The sequence below is a fragment of the Pseudophryne corroboree genome, chromosome 4 (genome assembly GCF_028390025.1).
Source record: "Pseudophryne corroboree isolate aPseCor3 chromosome 4, aPseCor3.hap2, whole genome shotgun sequence".
Classification (NCBI taxonomy): domain Eukaryota; kingdom Metazoa; phylum Chordata; class Amphibia; order Anura; family Myobatrachidae; genus Pseudophryne; species Pseudophryne corroboree.
The window spans coordinates 494,969,649-494,989,409 of record NC_086447.1 but is presented as its reverse complement, the minus strand read 5'-3'; the positions used below and the strand labels follow the sequence as shown (position 1 = coordinate 494,989,409).

At 47.5% G+C, this 19,761-nt stretch overlaps 1 protein-coding gene across 2 annotated transcripts in view; it reads left to right on the top strand.

The window, feature by feature from the left end:
* Window positions 1–19,761, top strand: part of FYN (FYN proto-oncogene, Src family tyrosine kinase) — a 296,399-nt gene that overhangs the window by 213,488 nt on the left and 63,150 nt on the right. For both annotated transcript variants that reach the window (XM_063917151.1, XM_063917149.1), the window contains exon 5: window positions 17,341–17,439. In XM_063917151.1, the coding sequence (XP_063773221.1) occupies window positions 17,341–17,439 (99 nt within the window). The remainder of the gene's footprint in view (window positions 1–17,340; window positions 17,440–19,761) is intronic.

Here is a 19,761-nt window from a genome sequence, read left to right as displayed (position 1 = left end):
AGGGCGTCCCTAGCCTCAGGGGAAAGTTTAGAAAGGGGGATATTTGTCAGGTAGAGGTCTAGCTCCTCCCCGGAGCATGTCAGTCGACTGTTGTATACCTCCCTAAAATAACAGAGGAGTAGCTGTGCAATGTCGGGGGTGTTATCTGTAATGGAGCCGTCGGCGCCGAGCAGCTGCGCTATCGTGGTCCCAGGCCTGTCGTAGTGCACCAGGTGGGCCAACAAGCTACCTGGTCTGTCCGCCTGCATGTATATATTATTGGCCCTGAACAAGAGGGAGCGTGCATTTTTGTCTGAGAGGTGAGCCAGCCAGGCCCCCTGAGCCGTCTGCCAGCGGGCCTTCAGCGCAGGGGTGCCCTCAGTCAGGTAGCGTGTCTCCAGGTCCCTGCACTCGGTCTCAAGCTGTCTTTCTGTCGCCCTGCGAGCCACCTTGCAGGCAGCAATTTTGCCAATTAAGGTACCTCGCATATACGCCTTGAATGCATCCCAAACTACCGGAGCCGGGGCCGTGTCTGCATTATCCGCGAAAAATCCCTCCCATGTGGGCGCTAATTCTGGGCATTCGCCCAGCTGGGCAAGCCAGGATGGATGCAACCTCCAATATGATTGTCCCTTCTGACAGTCCCCTACCAGTGACAGCACCAGGGGTGAATGATCGGATACCCCCCGTGCCTCGTAATGAGCGTCCATCACGCCAGGCACAAGCTCAGGTGAGACCAGGGCCAGGTCGATTCTGGAAAAGGAGCCATGTGTACTCGAATAACAGGAGTATTGCCGAAGGGTAGGATTTCGAACCCTCCAGACATCTACCCACTGCATACTGTCTAGAAACTCTGCAAATTTAGATTTGGGAGGAATCAAGTCGCCCCCCGCTCCCTGTCTCGAAGGAGTCCTCCATCTGTCCAAAGAGGCATCCAACACAGCGTTGAAGTCTCCCAGGCAGATGACAGGAGTATGGGGGGAGGAGGCAACGAATGAGGCAGCCTTTTGCAGGACATCGTAGGAGAATGGGGGGGGAACATACACAGACAATAGGAAAAAATTTCGTGAAAACAGTTTGCACTCTAGAAATACGTATCTACCATAAGGATCTGTGTTTACCCTGATCATCTCGAACTGTACAGTCCTCCTTATCATCACCGACACCCCTCGGGAATAAGAGGAGTGTGAGGAATGATACGCCCACCCCACCCAAGGCCTGCGGAGCGATAACAGCCTATTACCCTCCAAGTGAGTTTCACTCAAGCAAATGATATCCGGGCCATATTTCTTGATCATTTTAAATACTAGGGAACGTTTAACTTTGTTGTTGATGCCCCGGACATTCCACGCCAGAAATTTCAAGGGAGGCATGTCAGTCTAAGTATCAACAGGGACGCAGCTCTTTTAGCAACCACCCGTCCAACCGGTGTTTCGCACCTATAATCATGTCGCCCGCAGGCCCCGAGCCCCGAGCCGGACCCCATAAAACAGTGCAAGCCCACCACACCCTCCAAGTGACAAGCATATAGGCTTCTTAAATTCAAAACGAGCAACATAATAACTGCTGAGAGGCCAACGGCGGCCCCCAAACTTCCCCCCACCCCGTATACCTCCCCGAACTGTGGTATACCCATATCCCTAACTAAACTCTAACCTTGGAGATCCCAAAGCCTACGGCAACACTGTACCAGGTGTACAGATCAAATCAACCCCAATACAAAAACCCTTTTGTACGTTAATGTCACTTCTCAGCAAAGTCCAGAACCATTAAGCTAGAGGAAGCTCCCTGGACTTATACTTGCGGAGTGTTGGCCCATATAGGAGGGCGACCCGGTGTCAGTCTGGAGCCAGCTGGCGGTCCCCCGGAGCATACCTGTCCAGCCAGGACGCTGCCTCCCTCGGCGAGCCGAAGAACTTTGTCTCCCCGTCCGCCACCACGCGGAGCCTGGAGGGGAACAGCATCGAGTAGGGCAGGTTCAAGTCTCGAAGACGTCTTTTGATGGGAAGAAACTGGGCCCGGTCTTTTTGAACGTCCGCTGCAAAGTCCGGAAATGCCGACACCCTGATTCCATTCCGGAGTAGGGGGCCCTTCACACGGCCCAGGCGCAGGACAGAGTCTCGATCCTTGTAGTGCAGGAACTTTGCAATAAAAGTTTGTGGCGGGGCGCCTGGGGGTAGAGGCCGGAAGGGCACACGGTGAGCCCGCTCCACTGCGAACTGGGAGGTGAAGGATTCCGCGCCATATGCCTCTTTTAGCCAGGACTCCAGGAAATCTTCAGGGTTTGCCCCCTCCTCCTTTTCGGGGAGGCCCACGAATCTCACATTGTTTCTGCGGAGTCTGCCCTCCATGTCCAGGAGTTTAGTTTGCATTGTCGCGACTTGCTGTGTGACTGCAGACACCGATCTCTGTAGAGGGCCACTGAGGTCCTCCAAGTTGGAGACCCTTGTCTCGGTTTCGCCCACTCTCTCCCGTATTCGCTGGACGTCCTGCCGCATCAATGATAGATCACACTGTACCTTCTCCATTTTGTCCGACAGACGTTGTTCGCTGGCCGCTATAGCCTCCAGGACCTGCTGGATGGAGGGAGCGGGTGGCTGTGTATTCGCCCCCGAGTCGGCCCCGGCCGAGGGATCCATTCTGGCAGGGGGGGAGGTCTTAGGTGATGGCTGCGTCGACTGGGTTGCAGGCTGTCGTGCAAACTTCTCCAATTTAGCAGCGGCAGCGCTCTGGCCACCCCTCACCATCGTATCAATGCCCAGCACAGCTCAGAGTCTCGATATTCAGTGTCAAGAGGTATAGCAGTAGGGTGGTAAATGCAGTATCAGCAGCTGCCAGGCACTGGGAGAGCCAGCTGCCAGGCCAGTGGGAGAAGGGGGGAACCAGGTGAATTCAGTGGTATATAAATATAAATGTAAATCCAATATGTGATGTTCCAAGGATAAAGGCAGGGGCAGGGCAGCTGGGGCCAGTGAAAGCTCCTCCAGCCCAGCACGATCTCACACTCACTGCACCCTGCTGTAAGGAGGGAGGGAGGAAGCTGCAAGCAAGATGGCTGCCCAGCACATTGATCATTCCCTCCTCTCACCCTGCACCAGCCTTCAGGGGAGCTGACTTATGCCTGTGTGGAGCCCTGGGGGTGCAGGAGTGAGGTGTCGCTGTCCTCAGGAGCCGCCAGTCGCTGTGTCCGCCTCCGGCACGGGATCGCGCGCGCGCGCGCACACGCGCCCGGCAGAGCTCCAAACCTGAGGCCGGGGATTGAGTTGCGGCCTAGGCCCGAAGTCCGGGCGGCCGCTGGCGCGGGCCGGGAGTGCTCGTTTCGGTCAGTAACTGTGCCCGCTGCCTCCCCAGTACTGATAGGCAGGAGGGGGGACCAGGGAAGACCGCAGTATAGAGCCCCAGGATTGTTTCAGGATCTTTTTCCAGGGAGCTCCTCGATCCTGCTGCCTAGTCCCTTGCTGCCGTGGCCACGCCCCCCGTGGTTTACTGACTATTTGACTAAATATCAGATTGGAAGAATCCAATATATCTTGAACTAATTATTCTGACATATCCAATTGTGGTTGTAAGACCATAGTAAATCAGTAAGGTACTCTCTTGAACTGGACAAGCGCACTAATCCATTCTTCTACAATGTATATATATATATATATATATATATACATACATACACTGCATTACTATACATACATATATACACTACACACATTACATACAACACTGCACTGCTGCATACAATCCAATATATACATATATATATATACATCATACACTGCATTACTACACACCATACATATACTGCACACCATACCGCCCCCATCCTCGACACCCCCACACCCATCCCGCGCCACACCCACAACCGTCCCTCCTCTGCCCTTCCCCCATCCGCGGTGGCTCCGGACTCCCACCCGCACCCGGCCCTCCCCCACCCGCCGCTCCACCGCAACTGCCCCTCCCCCACCCGTAGCACCTCCACAACCGCCCCTCCCCCACACACGGCAACCCCGGACTTCCTCCCCCATCCGCGTCTCCAATCGCACCCGCCACTCCCCCAATCACAGCACCTACTAGGTGATTCATCGTACCCTGCGTGCTCTGTTTACCATGTAACAAAGGGCTACGGCCCCTTAATCATAGTACGCCCTTTGTCCGTGCAGTTTTTAACCACTCACAGAATTAAGATTGGAGATAATACTCCATATAATCAAAATATTGCACAGCCCAAAGGCGTGCAAGGGTTAAGGGGGAGTAGCCCCTTGCGACTGTGTGAAGAGCGCCCGTAGGGCGCGATGAGTCACCGAGTTTATCAATAACAGCACACATTAAAGAATAAGACTAGTTGTCTCCTGTAAAGGATCTAGAACATGAAAGACAGTCAGGCTCACCAAATTCAATTACGCTTACAAACAGCCCAATTCCTTCTATGACAATGCTTTATTGATTCAATATTGTATTGCAGGGAGTTGCCCTGACCTTTCTTACATGCTTCTCTACCAAGAAGTACAAGTAGGCCTATAGCTTTGATTACAAGCATACCGTTGTGCTCATAAGTTTACATACTCTAGTAGAATTTGTGATTTTTCTGGCCATTTGTCAGAGAATATGAATGATAACTCACAAACTTTTCTTTCACTCATGGTTAGTGGTTGGGTGAAGCCATTTATTGTCAAACAACTGTGTTTACTCTTTTTAAATCATAATGACAACAGAAACTACCCAAATGACTCTGATCAAAAGTTTACATACCCCAGTTCTTTATACCGTGTATTGCCCCCTTTAACATAAATGACAGCTTGAAGTCTTTTGTGGTAGTTGTGGATGAGGCTCTTTATTTTCTCAGATGGTAAAGCTGCCCATTCTTCTTGGCAAAAAGCCTCCAGTTCCTGTAAATTCTTGGGCTGTCTTGCATGAACTGCACGTTTGAAATCTCCCCAGAGTGGCTCAATGATATTGAGGTCAGGAGACTGAGATGGCCACTCCAGAACCTTCACTTTATTCTGCTGTAGCCAATGACAGGTCGACTTGGCCTTGTGTTTTGGATCATTTCATGTTGGAACGTCCAAGTACGTCCCATGCGCAGCTTCCGGGCTGATGAGTGCACATTTCTCTAACGTCCTAGAGGATGCTGGGACTCCGTAAGGACCATGGGGAATAGACAGGCTCCGCAGGAGACATGGGCACTTCAAGAAAGACTTTAGACTCTGGGTGTGCACTGGCTCCTCCCTCTATGCCCCTCCTCCAGACCTCAGTTTTAGACTGTGCCCAGAAGAGATGGGTGCACTGCAGGGAGCTCTCCTGAGTTTCCTGCTAAGAAAGCATATTTGTTAGGTTTTTTTTTATTTTCAGGGAGCACTGCTGGCAACAGACTCCCTGCATCGAGGCACTGAGGAGAGAGGAGCAGACCTACTTAAATGATAGGCTCTACTTCTCGGCTACTGGACACCATTAGCTCCAGAGGGAGTGGAACACAGGTTCGTCCTGGGCGTTCATCCCAGGACGCCGCCGTTCTCCTCACAGAGGCGGAAGAAACGAAGAATGAAGATTCTGTGGTGGTAGAAGCCTTTCGGGTGCTTCACTGAGGTAACGCATAGCACGGCACCTGTGCGCCTTTGCTCCCATACACCTCACACACTCTGGTCACTGTAAGGGTGCAGGGGGGGCGCCCTGGGCAGCAATAAACCTCTCCTATGGCAAAATGACCTATATACATGTACAGGTGGGCACTGTACATGTATATAAAAGAGCCCCCGCCATGTTTACAAAGTTTGAGCGGGACAGAAGCCCGCCGCCAAGGGGGCGGGGCTTCTCCCTCAGCACTCACCAGCGCCATTTTTCTCTCCACAGCACCGCTGAGAGGAAGCTCCCCGGACTCTCCCCTGCTTGACACATGGTGAAAGAGGGTTTTAAAGTAGAAGGGGGGGGGCACATAATTGGCGATTATACATTACAGCAGCGCTACTGGGTAAACATTCTGTGTTTTTCTGCTGTGTCATATAGCGCTGGGGTGTGTGCTGGCATACTCTCTCTCTGTCTCTCCTAAGGGCCTAAGGGGGAACCTGTCTTCAGAAAAGAGTTTCCCTGTGTGTGTGAAGTGTGTCGGTACGCGTGTGTCAACATGTTTGACGATGAAGGCTCGCCTAAGGTGGAGGGGGAAGGCATGAATGTCAGGTCGCCGTCGGCAACGCCGACACCGGACTGGATGGATATGTGGAATGTCTTGAATGCTAATGTAAATTTATTGCACAAGAGATTGGACAAGACTGAGGCTAGGGATCAGTCAGGTAGTCAAACCATGCCTGTCCCAGTGGCACAGGGACCTTCTGGGTCTCAGAAACGCACATTATCCCAGATCACTGACACAGATACCGACACGGATTCAGATTCCAGTGTCGACTATGAGGATGCAAAATTACAGCCAAAAGTGGCTAAAGGTATTCGTTACATGATCATTGCTATTAAAGAGGTTTTGCATATTACTGAGGAACCTGACACAAGGGTACACATGTATAAAGAGAAAAAGCCTGAGCTCACCTTTCCGTCCTCATTTGAGCTAAGCGAATTGTGCGAAAAGGCTTGGGAATCTCCAGATAGAAGACTACTTCCCACAAAAGGACAGGATACAATGGGAATCTTCGCCTAAAGTAGACAAGGCGTTGACACGCTTATCCACGAAGGTGGCACTGCCTTCCCAGGATACTGCTACCCTCAAGGTTCCTGCGGATCGTAAGCAAGAAGTTACCATGAAGTACATTTACACACATTCTGGTACTATTGTTAGGCCGGCTATGGCATCGGCCTGGGTTTGTAGTGCTGTCGTGGCATGGACAGATTCCTTATCTACGGAGATTGAGACCCTGGATAAGGATACCATTCTAATAACCCTAGAGCATATCAAGGATGCAGCGTTATATATGAGGGATGCTCAAAGAGACATTTGTTTACTAAGCTCCAGAATAAATGCTATGTCTGTTTCTGCTAGGCGACTCTTGTGGACCCGACAGTGGACGGGGGATGCCGACTCAAAGCGGCATATGGAGTCGTTGCCTTACAAGGGGGAGGAGTTGTTTGGAGAAGGCCTCTCGGACCTTGTCTCTACTGCTACGGCTGGTAAATCGAATTTTTTACCTTATGTTCCCCCGCAACATACTAAGAAGGCACCTCATTACCAAATGCAGTCCTTTCGTTCAAATAAAAGCAAAAAGGTACGTGGATCGTCCTTTCTTGCCAGAGGTAAAGGCAAGGGAAAAAAGCTGCACACAGCTAGTTCCCAGGAGCAGAAGTCCTCCCCTACGTCTGCAAAATCCACCGCATGACGCTGGGGCTTCCCTGGGGGGGTCAGCTCAAGTGGGGGCACGTCTTCGATTTTTCAGCCACGTCTGGGTTCACTCACAGGTGGATCCCTGGGCAATAGAGATTGTTTCTCAGGGATACAGGCTAGAATTCGAAGAGATGCCTCCTCGCCGGTTTTTCAAATCGGCTCTCCCAGCTTCTCCCTCAGAAAGGGAGTTAGTGTTAACTGCAATTCAAAAATTGTATCTGCAACAGATGATAGTCAAGGTTCCTCTTCTCCAGCAAGGGAAGGGGTATTACTCAACCCTGTTTGTGGTCCCGAAACCGGACGGTTCGGTCAGACCCATTTTGAATCTGAAGTCCCTGAACCTGTACTTGAAAAAGTTCAAGTTCAAGATGGAATCGCTCAGAGCGGTCATCGCCAGCCTGGAGGGGGGGGATTGGATGGTTTCCCTGGACATAAAGGATGCTTACCTTCATGTTCCGATTTTTCTTCCTCACCAGGCGTTCCTGAGATTTGCGGTACAGGACTGTCATTACCAATTTCAGACGTTGCCGTTTGGGCTTTCCACGGCCCCGAGAATTTTCACCAAGGTGATGGCGGAAATGATGGTGCTCCTGCGCAGGCAGGGTGTCACAATTATCCCATACTTGGATGATCTCCTCATAAAGGCGAGATCTCGAGAGAAGTTACTGGACAGCGTGTCTCTGGCTGTGAGGAAGTTGCAACAGCACGGCTGGATTCTCAATATTCCGAAGTCCCAGCTGGTTCCTACAATGCGTCTGACCTTTTTGGGCCTGATTCTGGACACAGACCAGAAAAAGGTTTTTCTTCCGATGGAAAAGGCTCAGGAGCTCATCGCTCTGGTCAGGAACCTATTAAAGCCAAAAAAAGGTTTCAGTGCTTCACTGCACACGTGTCCTGGGGAAGATGGTGGCATCGTACGAGGCCATCCCCTTCGGCAGGTTCCATGTGAGGACCTTTCAATGGGACCTGCTGGACAAATGGTCCGGGTCTCATTTACAAATGCATCGAAGGATCACCCTGTCTCCCAGAGCCAGGATATCTCTCCTGTGGTGGCTGCACAGTACTCACCTCCTAGAAGGCCGCAGGTTCGGCATTCAGGACTGGATCCTGGTGACCACGGATGCAAGCCTCCGAGGTTAGGGAGCAGTCACACTGGGAAGAAATTTTCAAGGTCTCTGGTCAAGTCTAGAGACTTGTCTCCACATCAACGTACTGGAGTTGAGGGCCATATACAACAGCCTACGTCAAGCGGAGGCATTACTTCGGAGCAAACCGGTTCTGATTCAGTCGGACAATGTCACAGCAGTGGCTCATGTAAACCGCCAAGGCGGCACAAGGAGCAGAGTGGCCATGGCAGAAGCAACCAGGATTCTTCGCTTGGCGGAGAATCATGTAAGCGCACTGTCGGCAGTGTTCATCCCGGGCGTGGACAACTGGGAAGCGGACTTCCTCAGCAGACACGACCTGCATCCGGGAGAGTGGGGACTTCATCAGATCGCGGGTCGGTGGGGACTGCCTCAGATAGACATGATGGCGTCCCGTTTCAACAAAAAGCTGAAGCGATATTGCGCCAGATCAAGAGATCCTCAGGCGGTAGCTGTAGACGCTCTGGTGACACCATGGGTGTTCAGATCGGTCTATGTGTTCCCTCCTTTGCCTCTCATACCCAAGGTGTTGAGAATAATAAGACAAAGAAGAGTGAGAACAATCCTCATTGTTCCAGATTGGCCACGAAGGACTTGGTATCCAGATCTGCAAGAGTTGCTCACAGACGATCCGTGGCCTCTTCCTCTAAGGCAGAACCTGCTACAACAGGGGCCCTGTCTGTTCCAAGACTTACCGCGGCTGCGTTTGACGGCATGGCGGTTGAACGCCGGATCCTTGCGGAAAAAGGTATTCCGGAGGAGGTCATTCCTACCCTGATTAAGGCTAGGAAGCAAGTGACAGCAAAACATTATCACCGCATATGGCGAAAATATGTTTCTTGGTGTGAGGCCAGGACTGCTCCTACGGAGGAGTTCCATTTGGGCCGTCTACTTCACTTCCTTCAAACAGGAGTGAATTTGGGCCTAAAATTAGGATCCATAAAGGTTCAAATTTCGGCCTTGTCCATTTTCTTTCAAAAAGAATTAGCTTCTCTTCCTGAAGTACAGACATTTGTGAAGGGAGTGCTGCATATTCAGCCTCCTTTTGTACCTCCGGTGGTGCCTTTGGATCTTAACGTGGTATTAAGTTTCCTCAAGTCACCTTGGTTTGAACCACTCAAAACAGTGGAGTTGAAATATCTCACTTGGAAGGTGGTCATGTTGTTGGCCTTAGCTTCTGCAAGGCGTGTTTTCGGAATTAGCGGCTTTGTCATATAAAAGTCCCTATCTGGTTTTTCACGTGGATAGGGCAGAATTGAGGACTCGTCCTCAATTTCTGCCTAAAGTGGTCTCACCTTTTCATATGAACCAACCTATTGTCGTGCCTGTGGCAACGGGTGATGTGGAGGATTCCAAGTCACTTGATGTAGTCAGGGCCTTAAAAATTAATGTAGCCAGGACAGCTCGGGTTAGGAAAACAGAGGCACTGTTTGTCCTGTATGCGGCCATCAAGGTTGGCGCTCCTGCTTCTAAGCAGACTATTGCTCGCTGGATCTGTAACATGATTCAGCAGGCTCATTCTACGGCTGGATTGCCGTTACCAAATTCTGTAAAGGCCCATTCCACTAGGAAGGTGGGCTCTTCTTGGGCGGCTGCCCTAGGCGTCTCGGCATTACAACTTTGCCGAGCAGCTACTTGGTCGGGTTCAAACACTTTTGCAAAATTCTACAAGTTTGATACCCTGGCTGATGAGGACCTCATGTTTGCTCAATTGGTGCTGCAGAGTCATCCGCACTCTCCCGCCCGGTCTGGAGCTTTGGTATAAACCCCATGGTCCTTACGGAGTCCCCAGCATCCTCTAGGACGTAAGAGAAAATAAGATTTTAAACCTACCGGTAAATCTTTTTCTCCTAGTCCGTAGAGGATGCTGGGCGCCCGTCCCAGTGCGGACAAATTCTGCAAGGCTTGTATATAGTTGTTGCTTACATAAAGGTTATGTTACAGTTGAGATCAGTCTCTGGCTGATGCTGTTTTGTTCATACTGTTAACTGGTTTAGTATATACCATATTGTACGGTGTGTATGGTGTGGGCTGGTATGTATCTCGCCCTTAGATTAACAAAAATCCTTTCCTCGTACTGTCCGTGTCCTCTGGGCACAGTTCCATAACTGAGGTCTGGAGGAGGGGCATAGAGGGAGGAGCCAGTTCACACCCATCTAAAGTCTTAGAGTGCCCATGTCTCCTGCGGAGCCCGTCTATACCCCATGGTCCTTACGGAGTCCCCAGCATCCTCTACGGACTAGGAGAAAAAGATTTACCGGTAGGTTTAAAATCTTATTTTTCACAGAACCCCTAGGACAAAAGTTTCTTATTGAGAAATTTGAAAGAAATTTTAAATTAAGTAATTTGGGTTTTTATGTCATCCTTAGGCTCAGTTACGTGGTGAGGGACAGGATTCACTTCTGTTTGTCCACATATTTTATGATTGATAGCAACCAGCACTGGTTTTGCCTATTACATTGAATTAATCCTGGACCACCATCCCAGGGCACCCCTGCAAATGTCCCGAGGCACCCCAGGGTGCCACAGCATCCAGTTTGAGAACCACTGGGTTAGTGCTATCATGTCCTCATGGTCCCTCTGCCAAATGCTCAGCTGTGTGCGGGGCTATGGTGATGCAGCTCGTAGTGAATCACTGCCCTGCCCGCTGTGGGAAAGTGGATATAATCTGTGATGGACTACTTTCCCAAGAGTCCGGGAGAACTCCACAAATTTGTCAGTATCCTGTACATTCCGGCAGAGTAGGCGTGTGTGTGTGTGTGTGTGTGTGTGTGTGTGTGTGTGTTGCTTATGTGTAAAATGTGCATGCTGCCAGTACTTGTCAGGTTATAATGACATGCATTTCCGTGGTAAGGGACTTGCGTGCGAAGTTACCGTAATTGGTGCTATGATGCTGATAAAAGACTGCCATCTACTGTTTCATTGTTTCATGACAGGATTTGCCAAGCATCCGTTAATTTATTTGTATGTTTTACATTTTTAAAAGGTAAAATGTTGATTTGTCAGTAAAAAAAACAACCTCACTAAAAACAGGACATCTTACTGGCACAACTAGACTACATAAAAGCATAGTTGTCTACTCTTCAGAACTCTCTGAGAGACTCTCAAATTAGGGACACTACTCCCAGAGCCTGGAAGGAGCAGGCAATTCTTCTGAAGGGCTCTTACCTCCTGCAAGGTGGGCAGAGACATGATACCAATAACCACTGAATGACTAGGGTGCGATGACGTGACTTTCATCATCACATTCCTACCACACAGTGTATGACTGACGGGGTTACCATGTGTGAGTACGACTGACGGGGTTACCATATGTGAGTACGACTGACAGGGTTACCATGTGTGAGTACGACTGACGTGGTTACCATGTATGAGTATGACTGACGGGGCTACCATGTGTGAGTATGACTGATGGGGCTACCATGCATTAGTATGACTGACAAGGCTACCATATATGAGTATGACTGACGGGGCTACCATGCATTAGTATGACTGAAATGGCTACCATATATGAGTATGACTGATGTGGCTACCATGTAAACTGCAGTTTTTTTTATAATTGAATCCATGTAAAAATTATTTTATCCATCATGAAACAGATGAATTTTGAGCCCAGTGAAATATTTCTTTCTAAAATGTCTATTAAGGCAGAATTGATTTGTTGTTTCTTTCAGTCATCAAGTGGAATCAATAAGTATTAACGATTTCCAATAACCATCTAGCTTCTCCTTATCTATGATTGTGTCTTGGTTTGTATTATGTCAGCAAAAGCTCCAATCTTCTAGCAGTGTCTCCAGATTGAACTACTATACTTGAGGCTGAGATTCCTGTTGTGAGTGTTCATCTTTTCACTCTATGTGCTTCAATTATCTTTCAGCAAATTGAGATTCCCTCCCTAGGGGCAATGTGTTTTGCTTCATTTAGCTGCATATAGAGTAGCAACTACTGCAGTTCTTCCTTCAAAATCTAAAGGAATTGTAATATGCTTAAATTTCCTAAGGTATGCTAGGGTTAACTAGGATATTGTGGATACCTTTGGGATATTTGCTCCTCCTGCCTAAAAGGACAGTGGACCTCATTCCGAGTTGTTTCGATCGTTCTTTTTCATCGCATCGCAGCGATTTTCCGCAAACTGCGCATGCGCAATGTTCGCACTGCGACTGCGCCAAGTAAATTTGCTAAGAAGTTTGGTATTTTACTCACGGCATTACGAGGTTTTTTCTTCGTTCTGGTGATCGTTGTGTGATTGACAGGAAGTGGGTGTTTCTGGGCGGAAACTGGCCGTTTTATGGGAGTGTGTGAAAAAACGCTGCCGTTTCTGGGAAAAACGCGGTAGTGGCTGGAGAAACGGGGGGGTGTCTGGGCGAACGCTGGGTGTGTTTGTGACGTCAAACCAGGAACGAAACTGACTGAACTGATCGCAGTGGCAGAGTAAGTCTCGAGCTACTCAGAAACTGCTAAGAAATTTTTATTCGCAATTTTGAGAATCTTTCGTTCGCAATTTTGCTAAGCTAAGATTCACTCCCAGTAGGCGGCGGCTTAGCGTGTGCAATGCTGCTAAAAGAAGCTTGCGAGCGAACAACTCGGAATGAGGGCCATTGATGGTATTTCAAGCAGGGAAAGATCCAGACACCTTGCCACTATACAAGTGCTGAATGTTGCCCTGACACCAGTTCAGTCTATTTTGCATCTTTCCCTTCAAACCAGGGTTTCAGTTATGATAACAATTTCAGTATCCTACCGAAGCAGGGCTCCATCACCACCTAAAAAAAAGAATTGCTTATATATTTGGGTAGACATAGGAGTAAAAAAAAAAAATTCTTGGTGATAGTGTTATAATCTAATTGTCATTGTATCTCTTAAGTGTGCTTCAGCTACTCTGTCTGCATATATCTAGCCCTATTACGCTATGCCTAGCCAGATGACTTGTGCAGGTGAGCCAGCGGGTTCCATGCAACTCTGCTAATGTAAGACAGATGTTTTTGCTAAAAATGCACCTTAGACACAATGTAATGAGGCTAGGACGCACCAGGAGACAGTACTGATTAATTTGATATATGACACTTATATTTATGTGCGACTGAGTCTCCGAGTCTGTACAATGTAGCAGCCGCAGCTTTTTCTAATACAAGTTCTGTTCTGCTCTGTATACAGACTCAGTCACACACAATATACAGGTGTCTATATCAAATTAATCAGCACAGTCTCCTCGTGCACCCTAGTCACGTAGCATTGTGTTTTAACCGCTTAACTGGCATGGTCAGATCACATGCAACCGGACTGCACCACTGTGTCCCCCAGCTTTTGAGGAGTAGATTAGTTCTGCAGATCTGCATGCTATAATATTGAAATATTTTTAAATTACTTTTTAAACCATATTAAATAAAAAAAATAAAAAAAAACAATTCTGTGAACGGTTTTAAAAGGAGTTAAGTGGTTAAGACACATTTTCAGCAAAAAGATTCTAACAGAGTCTCGTGGGACCTGGCGTGCCTAGAGGGGCTGTTTGGGGCAGCTGCAAAGATGTATTAGGACACATCTGTATAGCAGCAATTTGTGGCAATTGCCTATACAGTTTGGGCCTAATGCCAAGTGGTCGCCTCCTGTGGTTGGAAATGCCATGCGAGCATCCTAGTATACAGAGTCAGACACATCTGTATGGCTGTGTTTTTCCCCCAGCCCGCAACTGGTGAGAGCAGTCCTCATCACTGTTACCAGCATTTGCACCAGCCCTAGAATTGGTGCAGGAGATACAACTGAATCTGACAAATCCCTGCACACCCTCATCTAAGAATATTCCATTCTGTGCACACGTACATGGCAATTTCATTTTACATGCAAGCGCCCACTAATGCCCGTCCAGCCAGAAAAAGATGTGTTTGAGATGCACATGGTCGAGAATCGCCCACAGGTACTTTAGGATGCATATGCAGGCCATGGGACATGCAGAATTTCCACTTACTGATCATCTCACGGCTCGACTATTGCAACATACACCTCACTGGCCTCCCATCTCTCTCCACTCCGATCTGTTCTCAACTCCGTAGCTAGACTTATCTAGACACATCTGCCACTCCCCTATGACAAAACCTGCACTGACTCCCGTTCTCCTACAGAATCTTCTTCAAACTCCTCACCCTCACATACAAGGCCCTCTCTACCTCCACTGCTCCCTACATCTGCAACCTCATCTTCCTACATACTTCCCTCCCACCCTCTCCGGTCGGCCAGTGACTGTTTCCTCTCCTCTACTGTAGTCACTGCATCTCATGTATGAGACCAGGATTTTGCCTGCGCTGCACGCCTTCACTGAAATGAGCTCTCTTGCTCTATTAGGCTCTTCCCGACCTTTAAAAGCTTCAAACCTGCACTTAAAGCTCACCTGTTAATCAAAGTGTACCCTTCCACATAATCTAGTCTGAAGGCCGCTCTCCCAAACCCCTGCTATGTCTCGGTAGTCTCTGGTGCGCTTCCTCTTGCTTGCACCTCATGTCACTTTGCCTGTCCTCCTTCTCCCCCTAGATTGTAAACTCTTTGGAGCAGGGCCCTCTTCCCTCCTGTTCTCACAACCCTCTTCTCTCACACTTCAATTACAGCTGTCTCCTACTCAGTGTCTGTCTATACCCACATCTCCCCTCGTAACTGTTCATCTCTTCCAGTGGCTGCCTTCCATTAGTATTACACAAATTGCTCCTTTGCTTTCTTATCTGTACTGACAATTGTAGAGTTAATTGATACTTGTGCTCTGTTTTAGTTACTATAATGTTCAGTTCTGTGAACCCTGTATTGTTCTAAGGTGTGCTGCGAACCACTTGTGGCGCCTTTTAATTAAAATATAATAATAATAATAATAATAATAATAATAATTTGCTAGCTGTGTAGTGAATTGGTCCCCAATCTTCCCTAAAGCCAAATGGTGATGTACTGTACTGTATGTGCTATACTGCAAAGTGGCCTTGAGTGTTATAGCTCCCTGTCAGCAGAGACACCAGTGACAGAAGGGGATGTAGACAATCTCATAATGCAGTTACGTTATATCAACACCGACAGATTTGCAGCTGAGAGCTCCCTGTGAAAAAATAATGCCCGTTCATTTCAAGATCTGTGAGCCGTGCAGCTGCTTTCATTATTTCATGATTTAGGGTGACGTGCTGTCATCATGGAACACAATGCTCTGTAATCTGACTTCCTTCATGAAAGTACCAATTGCTTCATTGGTCCAGTGCTTTCAGAGCTTTCAGAAATCTCTACGTTACATCTTCTGGACACACATGAAAAATCTGAACTATTTTAAAGCTCTGCGTTACATGAAACAAGACACATCTTGATGCTGACTCTGTGAAATGTATCATGTGTACAACATCAATGCAATGCTAATGCCTATTAATATATCTCAGCATTGAATGTGTTTTTACAGCTTTATTCAGTAATAATAAAGGCATTTTCTAAATATGTTGCTTATTCTTTTTGTCTGTCTCTGTGCCCTGGGGTCATGGAGCTCCTGCTACTTGTAGACCAGGTACTTAAACATAAAGTGCCCTTGGCAGAATTAAAATGATGAAAAATCTGCTACATATTTTTCTTAATAAGGATGCAAGCGGCATGTAAGATGAGGCAAACATTTTCTGTAGCAAGTGACCGAACAGGAAGACTGCCTGCAAACACCAGGGCCATCAAGCCAGAAGCAGAATAATATACTTACTTAACTCTGGGGGCAGAAAGGGCCATGACCCTCTAGACAAAGCTAATGATTTTTCCAACTACTACTCAGAGTCTGCAACCTGAAGGAGGACTGGGCAGAGATTAGGGTTTGTTGACATTGGACTGCAGATTTATATTTGTAAGATTAGTAACAGAGTTGACAATTTGTATACATACAGTATATAGCATGAATATTGCCACACTACCAGTGTCATGTGCAATATAAGTAAATCGAGTATGGGCATATTTGTTTTCTTGACAGTGCTCGCAAAGGTCAATTCAGTAAGGCGCAGGGGGGGGGGGGGGGGTTTATTGCTGTTGCAAAAGAAATGCGTAGAGATGCCAGCAATGGCAGCTAAAACACCCCCCTCGTGACCCAATCTTGCGCCATATAGATAAACTACTGAAAGATACATAAGAGGTCTATTTACTAAGCCTTGGATGGAGATAAAGGGCTAGATGCATCATCACTTGGAGAGTGAAAAAGTAGCAGCCAATCAGCTCCTAACTGCCATGTCACAGACTGTATTTGAGAAATGACAGGAGTTGGTTGGTTGGTTGGTTGGTTGGTTGGTTGGTTGGTTGGTTGGTTGGGACTTTTTCTCCATCCATAGCTTAGCAAATAGACCCCTTACTCTCCCAGTGTGAAATCTGTCTCTTGAAGGACTAATGAAATTCCCAACTTGAACTGGTACCCTAGAAAGATATCCATTCTTGCCCATCTTTATGCTCCAGACTCCCTCTTTTTAGCCAGTATTTTACAACAAGTAAAAAAATTATACAGTTCTCACAGATTTTTAGGCAGATGAGTCACTGGACATATGATATGAGCTTACCCCCTTCCTAAGCAGACAAAAATGGGTTCCAGAGAAACAATACCATTTTGGTACTGGTACTAACAACCCATTGGATTGTTTGTGGCATTATAGACTAAATAAGCATATTACAAAAAATAACACATTAAATACATGACTTCTCAGGGCCCGACCATGACTTCTGTATGTCTGTGCTTCTAACCACTTAATGAGGGAAGAATACTGTAGGGGGCATTATCAAATGAATGCCATTGATAAAATTGGCTACATAAAATTATTTGCATATTTGTCTGTTTTATAACACAATTCTTAACATCTTTACATTTCTGTCTTCTTATATGTATAAATATTCATGCCTTGTTTTACGTATGTCTTCCTACAGTGAGGGGGACTGGTGGGAAGCTCGGTCTCTGACATCTGGTGGAACCGGTTATATCCCAAGTAACTATGTGGCACCAGTGGATTCCATTCAAGCTGAAGAGTATGTCTTTCTGATCATTTTCTGTTTTGTAGCATCCACTTTAATATTACTGGAGTCAGCCATAGAACTACAATACATGATGTTATTATAAACCATAATGTATGTAATGGTAATAATGCAGATCAGGATTGTAGCTTGCTACAGAACAATTGGACAAAATGGCAAACTTGCTACAATACAGCAGCTGAAATTTAATTAAATACATGTAGGTTTATTTTTCTCATCCATAGTAATAGCAGCCCTACTTACACATTGAGTGAAGTACAATTAGGGAAAAGTACGATGGAGCAGGACTTAGAATTACTAGTTAACATAAAGCTGAGTAGTATTGCACAGTGACATTTAACATATACTGTAATATAGCCATTGTACAAATCACTTAGCAGTGTCCTATTTGATACAGTACATGCCAGGTTTGATAGATAGATAGATAGATAGATAGATAGATAGATAGATAGATAGATAGATAGATAGATAGATAGACAGACAGTATTGTGCAAAAGTTTTAGGCAGGTGTGGAAAAAATGCTGCAAAGAAAGTATGTTTTAAGAAATAAAAGTGTTAATAGTTTATTTTTATCAATTAACAAAATGGAAAGTGAATGAACAGAAATAATATCTAAATCAAATAATTATTTGGCGTGACCACCCTTTGCCTTCAAAACAGCATCAAGTCTTATAGGTACATTTGCACACAGTTTTTGAAGGAACTTGGCAGGGAGGCTGTTCCAAACATCTTGGAGAACTAACCACAGCTCTTCTGTGGATGTAGGCTTGCCCAAATCATTCTGTCTCTTCATGCAATCCCAGGCAGACTCAATGATGTTGAGATCAGGGCTCTGTGGGGGCCACATTTATAATTACTTCCGGGGATCCGTGTTCTTGTTTACGCTGCAGATAGTTCTCAATGACATTGGCTGTATGTTTGGGGTCATTGTCCTGCTGCAGAATAAATTTGGAGCCAATCAGATGCCTCCCTGATGGTATTGTATGATAGGTAAGTAACTGCCTGTATTTCTCTAACGTCCTAGTGGATGCTGGGGACTCCGTCAGGACCATGGGGAATAGCGGCTCCGCAGGAGACAGGGCACAAAAAGCAAAGCTTTAGGATCAGGTGGTGTGCACTGGCTCCTCCCCCTATGACCCTCCTCCAAGCCTCAGTTAGGTTTTTGTGCCCGTCCGAGAAGGGTGCAATCTAGGTGGCTCTCTTAAAGAGTTGCTTAGAAAAAGTTTTTAGGTTCTTTATTTTCAGTGAGTCCTGCTGGCAACAGGCTCACTGCATCGAGGGACTTAGGGGAGAGAATTTCAACTCACCTGCGTGCAGGATGGATTGGATTCTTAGGCTACTGGACACCATTAGCTTCAGAGGGAGTCGGAACACAGGTCTCGCCCTGGGGTTCGTCCCGGAGCCGCGCCGCCGACCCCCTTGCAGATGCTGAAGATTGAAGAGGTCCGGAACCAGGCGGCAGAAGACTTTTCAGTCTTCCTCAGGTAGCGCACAGCACTGCAGCTGTGCGCCATTGTCTGTCAGCACACTTCCCACAGCGATCACGGAGGGTGCAGGGCGCGGGGGGGGGCGCCCTGGCAGCAATGTAGAATACCTGTATGGCGAAAAATACATCACATATAGCCCTTGAGGCTATATGGATGTATTTAACCCCTGCCAGACTTCACAATCTCCGGAGAAGAAGCCCGCCGAAAAGGGGGCGGGGCCTATTCTTCTCAGCACACAGCGCCATTTTCCCTCACAGAAAGGCTGAGGGGAAGGCTCCCAGGCTCTCCCCTGCACTGCACTACAGAAACAGGGTTTAAACAGAGAGGGGGGGCACTGATTTGGTGATATACATATATATTAAATGCTATATGGGAGGAACACTTATATAAGGGTTGTCCCTGTATAATTATAGCATTTTGGTGTGTGCTGGCAAACTCTCCCTCTGTCTCCCCAAAGGGCTAGTGGGTCCTGTCCTCTATCAGAGCATTCCCTATGTGTGTGCTGTATGTCGGTACGTGGGTGTCGACATGTATGAGGAAAATGTTGGTGAGGAGGCGGAGCAAATTGCCTGTAATGGTGATGTCACTCTCTAGGGAGTCGACACCGGAATGGATGGCTTACTTATGGAATTACGTGATAAGGTCAACACGCTGCAAGTGGGTTGACGACATGAGACGGCCGGCGAACAAATTAGTACCGGTCCAGGCGTCTCAGACACCGTCAGGGGCTTGTAAAAACGCCCATTTACCTCAGTCGGTCGACATAGACCCAGACACGGACACTGATTTCAGTGTCGACGGTGAAGAAACAAACGTATTTTCCTTTAGG